The sequence below is a fragment of the Lissotriton vulgaris genome, chromosome 2_2 (assembly GCF_964263255.1).
Source record: "Lissotriton vulgaris chromosome 2_2, aLisVul1.2, whole genome shotgun sequence".
Lineage (NCBI taxonomy): Eukaryota > Metazoa > Chordata > Amphibia > Caudata > Salamandridae > Lissotriton > Lissotriton vulgaris.
Window position 1 is genome coordinate 127,877,882 of NC_141688.1, and position 13,285 is coordinate 127,891,166.

At 45.1% G+C, this 13,285-nt stretch overlaps 1 protein-coding gene across 2 annotated transcripts in view; it reads right to left on the reverse strand.

Moving 5' to 3' along the window:
- USP3 (ubiquitin specific peptidase 3) overlaps window positions 1–13,285 on the reverse strand; it is a 255,373-nt gene that overhangs the window by 156,394 nt on the left and 85,694 nt on the right. For both annotated transcript variants that reach the window (XM_086959438.1, XM_086959439.1), the window contains exon 5: window positions 6,543–6,624. In XM_086959438.1, the coding sequence (XP_086815564.1) occupies window positions 6,543–6,624 (82 nt within the window). The remainder of the gene's footprint in view (window positions 1–6,542; window positions 6,625–13,285) is intronic.

Sequence of the window (13,285 nt, forward strand, 5' to 3'; positions counted from 1 at the left end):
TCTGGGGATCCCCGGGACTCTGTGCCCACTATATCTTCCTTTCGTATAATATACACTGAGCTAGCTTCCTACAGTACCCTAATCTATTGTATGACCTACAACACGCAAATCACAAGATTAAAGAGCATTAGAGAGCATTAGCAAAGTCAATAAGAAACTCACGGCAAGGATTATTCCTACAGATTCCTACATTACTGTCAGCCATTGCCACTCAATGGTACTCAAAACCTCCATACCCCGGTTACATGGGAATGCACTCTGTTGAATCTGCTTGATTTTAGGCTCCACCCTCTGTCCATATTCCAATGCATTAAATGCACGTTATTGCTAACAAAACATTAGCAAAAATAGAAAACCCACATAAATGTATTACGGAAGCATACATAAAAATCACAAGCCTGCAAAAGCCATATTACGCTACCCTACCAAGTGAGTGGGCAAAGATCATAGGTCAGAAATGTATAAGCGGGTTCTACCAATTTGTTTTAACTAAAAGAAAAAATGTGAGGAGTTTACAGCTTATTTTTCTTGGCTCACGCTCTATGGCACTGGTTTTGTTATTATTCTTTAAGGGTGAATAACAATGGTGAGGAAAGAAAGGAGATAGTCCATTGTTGCAGGCAGGAAGTGGACAATTGTTTTATTTTAATAAGGCTTTAAAGAACATATTTTGTCAAGTAGCCAGCAAACTTAGCATTCCCCTGGTAACGTGGTTGAAAAAGCTATTACTTTTGTTGCAGAAATGTATGTATAAATTAAAGGTAACACATTCAAAGTCTGGTGCAGCCAGCTCTGCATTTCATCCGCCTTACTAATGAACTATTAAGCAGGATAATAATAGCATCCATTATTAACACATATGGAGCCACAGTGAGGTTCAGTAAACGTTCAAAACAGGTCATTTAGCTTATCAGAGTAATGTCATGTACAGGATTGAGGATTTTCAATATTTTTAAAATAAATTTTGCATACTTTTTTGGGCTTGTTAGTTTCTCCTTGGTACCACCTTGTCTGCGTTTGTTACCGCCAATAACGACTGGACCTTTTACTTGGCTTATTACACGGTCTGCAATATAAGTCGGTGAGCACTATTTTGTTTATTGACACTGATGGGGACAATGGCGGCTGCTTTTTGTTATATTTGCACGCTGAGCCTGTCGCCTGCTTTAGGGAAACCGTGCTCAATTTAAATTTTATTTTTTAAATTTTGATGTTGAGAGCAGCGCTTGCTTCAGGGACACTGTGCTCAATTTCCCTTTCCGCTTTTTTACTTTAATAGGGAGTGTGGCGCCCGCTTCACGGACACTGCACATTGCAATACAATAGGTATTTCTTTTGCAAAACTTTGAACTATTGGTATTGTAAATGACAATGCCTTTTAATGTTATAAAAGGCACTGCCATTTACGATGGCAATAGCGCAAAAACTCACAATTGTGAGACCTATTGTACTGTAAATGCTTTTTACGTCTTGGCTACCAGACAGAACATGTGCTATGTTGAGAGATATACTGTTGGCTTACCAACAAAAGAGTGCCATATAGACAACCCACTGCATACCACTGTTTGGGTTTCTTGTCACTCATTTGCCTGCTTCTTTTTAGTGTTTCATCTTGTCAATCTCAATCTTATGCTTGGCCTTCCCACGGTATGTTACATATAATAGGGTTGTACCCATAAAGTCAAAGGCACCTGGGTGAATATTCGTTATGGATAGAGGGGTCCCAGACCTGAGGGAGCAATTCGTATATAGTATACCATAAAAGTACTTAATTATAAATTGGTAATGTTGTGCGTCTAACCACCTTGTTGGTAGGTTCACGCACATGGAAGTTTTTACATAGCACTCACAAGTTGAAATACACTTTACATGTGATGCGTCTGTACCACTTTGTTGGTAGGTTCACGCATTGGTGCCTTGTTATCAGTTTTGCACGTATCCCTAGAGGGTATGGAGACGCTACAGGAATTATGCCGCGCGTATTTTCATTACTTAAATCTCACTACCTCAATCTTTAATGTCGTGCGTCTAACCACCTTGTTGGTAGGTTCACGCACATGGGAGTTTTTAGATAGCACTCAAAAGTTGCAATACACTTTACATGACATGCGTTTTTACCACCTTGTTTGTAGGTTAACGCATTGGTGCCTTGCGATCAGTTTTACACCCATCCGTAGAGGGTATTGAGACGCTATAGGTTACCTAACAACCGCCGCGCGTTAGTCTTTCCTCACTCTTTAACGCACTTGATAAGAACGTAACAACGCCCCCTCCCTGTCTTACTTCCTGGTTACGGGAGACGCGATGAGCCACAGCCTCGAGACCACGTACATGCCCTAGAACTTTGATTGAATAGGTATGCTCTACATGAGACCTGCGTGTCATGTAGAACTCTGTTTGGAAAGACTCCTAAAGTCCAGTTTTCCATACATTCACTAGCCCTCCCAATTATTCTCCTTTTAGATATGGGCAGCTGAATGAATCATCTCAGCCGTTTTTTCCTGACAATAAGGTAAATCGCTGCCACACTAACAAGTATTGCATCGTCTGTAGCGTAATAGAAATTTATCCTTACCGAGTCCTCTCGCTTCCCCAGATTGTTTACGGAGCGATCTTTGACGCATCCGACGCCATCCTGCTTGCGACTTTGGCAAGGTAACCCTTGTTTGTTGATGTAACCATTTGTTAGGAGCACATTTAGCCATGTGGCTCCTTCTAACCTGTACAGTCCTCAGTGTATTTTAATGAAACTGCAGAGTGTTGCATCCGCTACGGCCTAACAGGGACTCTTTGAGCCTAATTAATTTCTTTTACCCTAGGAGGTCAGCCCATCGGCCCTATCCCCCAACCTCCCTTCCCCCGCTTGTCCTGATGAAGACCCGCGTTGTAAGGGCAATCCTTTAGGGTCGAAACGTAGACTACTGTTGCCTACTCTATCAACTCCTATCATCAGCAGGATATGTACAGCCATTTAGGAGCTTGATTGTACATAATGTATTGATATATGCATGTTTCGTGTGGCCCCGATTTATAGGGACCATCCCAAGAATATATACATCAACTTTGACTTATGTTGTTTATGCAACATATTATTGAATACTGAGTCACAACTGTTTCACTCAAATCCCTACACAGCACCCCCTTTCCCCCCTTTTTCCTAAGTGGGCACAAAATTATTTGATAAAACAAAAAAGTCTCTTTTGATATATACCGTTTAACCATAAAAAGGTTGATATGAGTGCGTTGTGAATAAAAACATCGCACTTGTGATTTGTTCTTCCTTTCCTTTTTCTTTTCCATTTATAATTAAGTACTTTTATGATATACTATATACGAATTGCTCCCTCAGGTCTGGGACCCCTTTGTCCATAACAGGCCTTCCCATGGAGCATTGCTGGTTTACCACCACTTTTGATTGGTTGGCTTCTACATTTCCACTGCATGCTTTTCAAGAACTACTTTTTATGCATTACTTTTTTTCTTTTTAGTTACGCACCTCACAAAAGTAAAGGTTCTCTCCAGATGCTTCGCTCTCTCAAATAAATCTATCTTTCCCCATGCACTCTGTGTTGCTCTCTGTCCTCCGTGTGCTTCTCATGGTCATGATCAATGTTGCACTAGCCCTCATGCACTTCCATCCCTCTTTGCTTTCACACTCATGTGGGTCTTCTTTGCACGCTCCACGCTGCTCTCTTGCCCATTGCTTCGCCCACCCCACTATTTGTGTTGCTTTGCAGGTCTGCACCCTTCTTTTGCTCATGTTGCTCTTCCCCACTCCCATACTCCAACCCATTGCCCACTCACCTAAGTGTTTCTCCTCACTCACCAACTGCTTTCTTTCCCCCACGTATGCCTTCTATGTTGCTCTTGGCCCCCCCCCACCCCCCCCCCCCCCCACCCCCCCGGTTTTCACCTTTGTACATTTTATTACTTGATAATTACTGATCCAACTTGGATCAGTGACTAAACAGAAAAAAACCTTGTGTTAATTTGTAGGTACGAGTGCCTACAAAATGGCATGTGTGGCGGCTGCGTCAAAAAGCGTATTTTATTTTTCATAATTCTCCCTTGGACGATGCGCAGCATGTCTAAAATCCATTAGCAAAGCCAATAGGTCCCAAAGGCAAGACCTATTGGCTTTAACAGTGTTTGTTCTGATTCCAAACACTGGAAATTAATTTATGCTCGGCACATGAACAATTTTCAACGGATGTTAGCTTTTTCTGAGTGGATATTGCCCCTCTAAAATTATTTGTCTTATTGATTTGTATAGCTGTAAATACTTTGTACTTGAATCCACCCACCGCCTTGTTTCATAGAAATGAATGCATATTGGCTACAAAAAGGCTTAAAATACGTCAACTGTTACCCCTCAACTGATGCAAACTGCACTGCTGCTACAAAATCCTTTTCTAATCACATTTTACTGCTTTTCGACTGAAAATGCATACTTGGTAGCGAGAGGGCTTGTTGTTTAAGAAAATCCCATTAGTAGTCATACTGCTTGTTGGAAGCATGTGATGAGCAGAGAGCAGCTGCCCAACACCATCCTGCCCTTCCTACTGATTTGTGAGCTCCAGCACAGAGTCAGAAGCATGTCGGTCTACAAAATGCGTCAAAGTTATTGCAGATGAGCTAATGTGACAACACACTCTGGCCACGAATTATGATCAATTTAGTGTTTCAGATCAGTTAGGCCTACACAGGCTTTGAATGCTCTTGAGAACAGGTCTCTTAAATGTCAGAGAGTACTATACAAATGGTGACCACATGTTATATCATTTCAAGTACATTCACAAAATTATGTATAACCTATTTGAAGTACTGTGGACCATTACTCAGTTTCAGAGGCATCTAGGCATTTACCAATGCCTCCTCAATCTCAGGTTCCCAGAGTATTATGTGCAGAGCACCCCTCTCTAACAGGTTTCTCAAACAGATTTGCGTATTCACTTTTGTAATACTATGTGTGAGAAGTTGGCCTGGTATGTGATGCTCACTAATTCTAGTGATCACCTTGTACCATGCCAAGCAACCCTTATGATGATTGGTTGTAAGTCAACCTTATAGACCAGCTATCCTAGTATCGTGGACAAAGCAGTCTTAGGCTAAACTCTGTAAAGGCATGTGAAGCAAGCTGTTTTACCATACACAATCCCCCTGAATACCAAATGAAAGGACACCACACAGATATATGTTGAATATATATATATATATTTATGTACTACAAACTCCCCTATACTCTTTATGAGCACAGAAGCAAATGCCTTAAAACAAAGCACAGTTTAAATATACAAAAGTTGCACAATATGGATGAGCCCTGGGGGCCACCTAAACCATATACTAAAATAGTGGTATAAGAACCACCTAGCTGAAAGGAAGTAGGCCTAGAGCCTGGGGAATCGCTGGACCAGAATCCAGGCTTAAGTCAGACAGATCTAAATCATCAGATGAATATAGAGATTCTCTGAGGAGGGAAGGCCTTTATAAGAGCGGTGTTGAGCCCTACCAAATAAAAATAAGCTTATGCTTGAAATGGAGGTGAAACTTCTGGATGTTGATGGAAAAGCCAAGGTGGTGGAGAAGATTAACCCACCACCAGAGATGGTCCTAGAACGGCTTTGGGGACTCAGCCTTCAATAGCTGTTGTGAATGATAAAAAAACATGGATACTGACCTCCGCAGAGAAGCTGCCATGACTGCCTGAACCTTCATAAAGATGTGTTTGCCTGCTGTCAATCCAAAAGAGGAAACCAAAAAGTGAAAATGTTGGAACACCACCATAAACTTCAACTAACACCTGTGGGCGGGATAGGAGAAGAATATGAAAATAGGCGACTGGAGATCCAGGGATACCAACCACTCTCCCGAGTTCAAGGCCAAAGGGACCTAGCTCCCAGACAGCAACTTGACTTTACAGATTTCATAATGCACGGACATACATCAAAAATTAAGCAGGTATCCTTCCTATTAAAGGAAATAACATTCTGTGCCCCTCTCTCATGGAGGCACCACTTCTAAGGCCCTTGTTTCCAGTAAGGCAAGGACTTTTGCCTCAAAGATCAAGGTTTCGATCAGTTGAGGCATACCATTTTTGTGACTGGACAGCACTAAAGTAACAACAGAACTTCTAAGATTGTTGGTAGAACTGCTATGCAGGGGAGGCCAGGCCAGGCCCGGCTATGGCCTATAGCCCTGCTGTAATTGTAGTGGTCCAAGGAAGTGTAAGCTTTTGCTCCGAAAAGCTGTTCTCCATCAGAAACTACTGTTCCCTATCTCAAATCACAATTTGGCTCTAAATTCTTGCTGCTCGACTGTTTCTTGGTTCTCCTCTGTCCACCTCACAAACCATTTCAAGGCATTATGTGAATAGCGATGCAGTAGGTCCTAGGTAAAGAAGATTTATTTTCCAATGTGGTTCACAGAAACTGATACGTTTGAATTATCTTGAACAAATGGAAAACGTGATGCCCAGACGATGAAGAGATACCTTTTATACAAGCATTTCGTATTCATAAAAAAATTGAAATTTTAATACTTACATTTACTTTTAACAACTTGCTGTTCACAGAAGAATTTTCTAATAGTTTTCTTTTCCTAAGTCTGTCTGCTGCAAAGGCGGAACTAGATGTAAAAAGAAAACAAAATGTAAATTAAAAGTCTTTCAAAACACACTCATCAAAAGTACTGGGTTTTTATAGAAGGCTTCTTTATTGTATGTTCGGTAGTTGTTTGATCACACAATTTCTGTGCAAAACTCAATGATTAGAGAATTGAAGCTTCAGTCTTTAAAATAAACAAAATTAAACACCAGAAATACACTAGCAAGACCGGCAAGTGTGCCCACTGCACGGTAATACTTACCAGAGCAAAACCTAATTTGCCTTTATGTTTTACGTTTGCGTTTGTGCAAAAGTCCTCTGCATTCCAATGGAGGTGCTCCAAGCCTTTACTGCACAGATACCAGCAGAGCCAGGCCCTATTGAATGTCACCTGATCTTGAATATGGGTGCCTATTGCTTCCTCATCTCAGGCTATCAGATTAGTGGCAGTGCCAGAGGTGTAAACAGAAGCAACACGTTACAGCAGTAGTAACCATACACAAAAAACAGAAAGGTGAAATACAGTTTTTACTTACCAGGTTTATGCCACCCTCAAGTTTATGCCCCACAAACCCCAACAAGCATGGTCTACAATCTACAAATAGGCACTTACTACTTAGATCAAGCATATTCCAAAAAAACATTCGTACAAGAACTCCATAATTTTCAGAAAGCCTCGGGGGAGGCTTGGACCAGGATCTTCCAGTCAGCTGGCCCTATGCAAGTCCTACTATGAACAGAATCTCAGGTGCGGTCCAGCAGATTTGGTGGGTTGTTCCTTCTCATCTCAGTTAACAGCAGCAAGCTAACTCCCCAGGCATTCCAGAGGGAAGGGAGTAGTTTGGCACATTCTACCCCTGGTTTGGCTGTCTTTCTCCTACACCTGTGCCGTTGTCCAGACAATGAACCATATGCCAACGCTTCCAGTACTTGTGCACGTCTGCTGGTCAAGGCAGGTGCTGGAGCCAACCAGAGGGACAGATACATTCAAAAGAATGGCCATCCTCCCCATACTTTAAACAGTTTTTAGATAGTGTTGCTGTTCAGATTTTTTAGGACCATGGGCTCACTATCCACTATCAAACCATTTTGCACTTGTCCAAGTGCAATGTGCTTCCACCTGGAGATTCACATCCGTTTCTTTTGTTTTGTCACACTTGGGAAGGTAGATGGGAGAATTTTACACAGGCAGGGCAATATTCAGTGGAAGAAAGGAATTGAATTCTTTCTTCACTGGTACACAACTGATACTCACTTGGTACACCATGTTTTGGGTCAGAAAGGGGTATAAGGAAAGCATACAAGTAGTAAAAGAACTAAATAGACATACCCACTCAGCACAAAGGGAATCACCATTTTGTGCAGCACACACACAGGATCCAGTGGAGCACACCCCACAGAGACATAAAGCTAAAGCATAGTTCTTATGATGCGAGGTTTCCAGAAAAAAAAAGTTCTACCCAGTTATCTCGAAGGTGATGTCACTGATGTTGTAATTTGTGATGTGTAAAGTCCGGAGCAGTCTGTGAGAAGTTGGCCTGATATATAGTGCTCACTATTCTAGTGATCACTTTGTATCATTCCAAACGACCCTTATTGATGATTGGTTGTAAGTCAACCTTATAGACCAGCTATCCTAGTAGCATGGACAAGAGCAGTCTTTAGGCTAAACTCTAGAGGGCGTGTTAAGCCAGCTGTTATACCATCACATATACCCCTTGAACACCAAGTGAAAGGACACCACACAAGTTGTTATGAAAATAAAAGGATATTTATTTATAACAAGTCTACCCTGAACTCTTTATGAGTCAGGGAGCTAAGCACACAACAAAACTCTTACGAAAATACTTTAAGTTGCACAATTTACACAGATGCCCGAGGGGCACGAAAAACCATGTAACAAGATCCAGAGGCTTCAGGATCGCATGGACTACACTACAGAACCCCAAAGTTAGGAGCAGGAGGCCTAGGGAGATCGGGGGCAGAGTGTGCACTCTCACGCGGGATGCGGGACAAAGTCTATGGATACTAGTATTTCGTAAAGTTACAGTTATCGGACGAATCCGACTAGATAGGCTGAAAACGAAAAAGGATCTGACACTTAGATAGCGAACCTACGTTGGAGCACCGAAATGCTCAGGTTACCTAGCCCAGGGGCTGCGGCTGCATAGGGTTCAAAAGACGTCGGGAATTCTCGTTACAGTCTATGGAGCCTGAAAGAAGAAGTTGCTGGCAGGCGACCAGTGAAGAAGTTTGATGTGATCCAAGCCTGGATCGGTGATGGAGACGACCTGAAAGCAGAGGGGACTCAGTTCTTAATCACTAGCCAGTGATTAGGTGGGCACCAGGATGGCACCGGATGAAGTCACCTCGACCAGGTGAGAGGGCGACGCTGGGCTCTGCAGTCTCTCGGACCAAGAGGCGTTGTCGGCGACCAGGATGGAGGTGCGAGCTGTCCCATGAAGGTGTCTGCTGTCGGCGATGCTGGACCCAGGATTGGGGAAACAAACCTTGGCAAAGGCAAGCCCACGCGGTGGACTCAAAATGGCGTCTGGAGTGGACCAGGAGGGTCCGGGGTGCTCCTCTCTTGGAAGGGAGCAAGGGCCAGTCTGGAGCAACAAGAGCAGCGATGTAATCGTCGTGGTTCGTCGTCAGGAGGGCCACTAGCCAGCAGGCAAGTGACCGGACAACGCGGTGAGCAGCAAAGAGCAGAAGGGCCCCATGCAGATCTCGTGGATGCTGGGGGGGCTGGACTTCGGTGCTGGAGCTGCTCAGGGTTAGGGCTTCTCAAACCCCAAAGCACTCACTCGAGGATCCCTCGGCGGTCGTGCTGTATAAGCGTCGTGCAGGTCTTGAAGATGGCCGGTCCCTCAGGTCTCGTCACACCCACGAATCTCAGCTGGGCTGATGATGCAGGTAGAGGTCAGAGATGGCAGGGAATCCGGGTCTCGTCGAGCTGGGCAGTCTTGATCCGGAGGATGGACTTAAAGCAAACCGCATGCGCTTAGATGGTGCCCGCTGGTGCAGGGTGGCTACTCCTTAGCCACAAGGGAGAGTCTTCAGAAATGTTCAAGAGTTCTTTCGTGGAAAGTAGTCAAGATTCAGAATTATCTAATTTGGGAAGGGGACCCGCTCCTACCTTTATTCTAAGAAAAGGGGCTGGCCCGTGACTAGGTCCTGCCCATGGGTGGAACCAGGAGGGGGTGGTTACACCCCTCTCCTTTGTCCAATCTCTCCCCAGCACCGGGGTGCCACTTGCAGTCACCTTCCTCTCAGCCCTGCCTACCTGGGATACACAAAACCCTGTCTGGGATGGTGCTAGCACCACCCCTGACAGGAAACCCTTCGTCCAAGCTCTCCTCGCTGGAAGGACTCCCAGCAGCAGGAGGTCAGACTTGTGTCCGTGGTGGCAGCATCCATTTTGTGATGCTGAGGCTCGAGTTAACTTTAACCGGGGTTCCCAATAACATAGATGTCGTGTCCCTCTAGAAGGGTGGAATGCTAACCCCGTCGCCAGAATTGGCGAGGGGTTAGTATTCCAATTCGTATGACACCTTACTCGACATTTTTTGATAAAGCGATACCAAAGTTGGCAAATAACCGCGAGGATTATAAGGCACTTAAGAGTATATGGTACGCGTTATCATGGAACAGCTATTAGGACTGGTTCCGCAAGCTGCAAACGGGCTCAGCTCATGCCAGAGCACCATCTCACATAATTCCAAGCACTAGGCCTTCAGGATTGATAAGGCCTGCCATAGGAGTGACTGATAGGAATACATGTGTCCATTTTAGGGTTAGCCAGTTGTGTCAGATTTAGATGGCCAGCCAGGGGTGGCATAATACATGCTGCAGCCCCTGGTAGGCCCTGGGTACACCTATGCCCTGGATACCTAAGGTTTACTGTACAGGGACTGATAAGGTGGCCCAGTACCAATTGGTAAATGCACCTAAGGTACATGTGTGTCAATTTAGAGAGAGAGAACAGCTAGGCTGTGGGTCTGATTAGCAGGCCCACAGCCAGGGAAAGTCATACACCAGTGAAGCAAAAAGCAAAAATCTGGGGTGATCATAGGATTGCAGACCCTACTCTCCTACATGACCCCCCCCCCAAACTTTGGGACAATAAACTAACCTTGACCAGGTGAGTCTTCTTGCTCTAAGTGGAAATACCTGGAGAGCCCATCTGCATTGCCATGATCAGTGCCAGGTCTATGCTCCACTGTAAAATCCATCCCCTGTAGGGCAATGGACCACCTAAGTAGTTTGGGGTTTTCACCCTTCATCTGATTTAGCCACAAGAGGGGCTTATGGTCGGTCTGAATCTTGAAATGAGTGCCAAACAAGTATGGCCTCAATTTCTTCAGGGCCCACACCACAGCAAAGGCCTCCCTCTCAATAGCTGACCAATTCTTCTCTCTGGGGGTCAGCCTTCTGCTAATAAAAGCAATGGGCTGGTCATGACCATCCAAATTCAGCTGAGATAGAACAGCTCCCACACCCAACTCAGAAGCATCTGTTTGGACAATGAATGATTTGGAGTAGTCTGGACTCTTTAGGATAGGTGCTGTGCACATGGCCTGCTTTAGGTCATCGAATGCTTTTTGACAGCTTGCTGTCCACTGAACTTTCTTTGGCATCTTTTTACTTGTCAGGTCATTAAGTGGAGTCACAATTGATCCATAATTCCTGACAAATTTCCTGTAATATCCAGTCAGGCCCAAGAAAGCTCGAACCTGAGTCTGGGTGGTTGGAGGAGCCCAGTCCTTGATGGCCTGTATCTTGCTCTCCAATGGCTGAACCTGGCCTCCACCTACTTAGTGGCCCAGGTATAGAACCTGTGTCTGCCCTATCTGGCACTTGGTGGCCTTGATAGTGAGACCTGCCTTCTGCAGAGTCTCTAACACGTTCCTCAGGTGGACCAGGTGATCCTCCCAGGTGGAGCTAAAGACAGCTATATCATCAAGATATGCTGCACAGAAGTCATCCAACCCAGTGAGAACTTGATTCACCAGCCTTTGGAAGGTGGCAAGTGCATTTTTCAAACCAAAGGGCATTACCACAAACTGATAATGCCCACCAGGGGTAGAAAATGCTGTTTTGGGCTTGGCCTCCTCAGCTAACCTGATTTGCCAATGCCCAGCTGTCAGGTCAAATGTACGTAAGTAGTTGGCAGAAGCCAATCTGTCTATAAGTTCATCTGCTCTTGGTATTGGGTGGGCATCAGTCTAAGTGACTGCATTGAGGCCTCTGTAGTCTACGCAAAACCTCATCTCTTTCTTACCACCCTGGGTGTGAGGCATTGGCACTAGAACTACTGGACTAGCCCAAGGGCTATCTGAGGGCTCAATGACTGCCAGCTCCAATATTTTCTGCACTTCTGTCTTGATGCAGTCTCTGACATAATCAGGCTGTCTGTAGATTTTACTCTTAACTGGCAGACTGTCCCCAGTGTCAACCTCATGGGTACACCAATTGGTTTGACAGGGTGTCAGAGAGAACATATGTCTAAAGGATTGAAGAACTTGTTTGCAATCCTTTTGCTGATGCTCAGAGAGGCTGCCACAAAAGACAACACCATCTACTGACCCATCATCAGGGTTCTGAGTGAGCATGTCTAGGAGAGGGTCACTCTCCTCCTCCTGTCCCTCATCTGTGGCCATGAGCAAGCTCATGTCCTTCCTGTCGACATATGCTTTGAGCCTGTTCACATGGAGCACCCTGAGGGGGCTCCTGGGAGTTCCAAGGTCCACCAGGTAGGTGGCCTCTCCCTTTTGCTGAATGATTGTGTGGAGCCCAGACCATTTGTCTTTGAGTGCTGCTGGGGCCACTGGCTCCAGCACCCACACCTTCTGTCCAGGCTTGTACACAGTCAGGACAGCCTTTTGGTCATGCCAAGCTTTTTGAAGTTCTTGGCTTGCCTCAAGGTTTTTAGATGCCTTTTCCATGTACTCAGCCATCCTGGAGCGGAGACCAAGTACATAGTCCACTATGTTGGTTGCAGGCTTTTTGAGAGGTCTCTCCCATCCTTCCTTCACCAAACACAGGGGTCCTCTTACAGGGTGCCCATACAGAAGTTCAAAAGGGCTGTAGCCAACCCCCTTCTGTGGGACCTCTCTGTAAGCAAACAAAAGGCAGGGTATCAGGACATCCCATCTACGCCTGAGCTTTCCAGGTAGTCCATGAATCATCCCTTTTAGGGTCCTGTTGAATCTCTCAACAAGCCCATTGCACTGTGGGTGATAGGGTGTGGTGAACTTGTAGTTGACACCACATTCCTTCCACATTGCAGTCAGATATCCTGACATGAAGTTTGCACCTCTGTCAGAGACAACCTCCTTAGGGAAGCCCACTCTGTAGAACACTCCAACTAGGGCTCTTGCCACAACCGGTGCTGTAGTGGTCCTAAGGGGAACAGCTTCAGGATACCTGGTGGCATGGTCCACCACCACCAGTATAAACTTGTGCCCTGATGCTGTCTGGGGTTCCATTGGACCAACAATGTCAATCCCCACTCTTTCAAACGGTACCCCCACCACAGGTAGTGGTATGAGGGGGGCCTTTGTTGTGCCACCTGACTTACCACTGGCTTGGCAAGTGACACAGGAGCGACAAAACTCCTTGGTATCTTCATTCATGTGAGGCCAGTGAAAGTGTGAGACAAGCCTGTCCCAAGTCTTTGT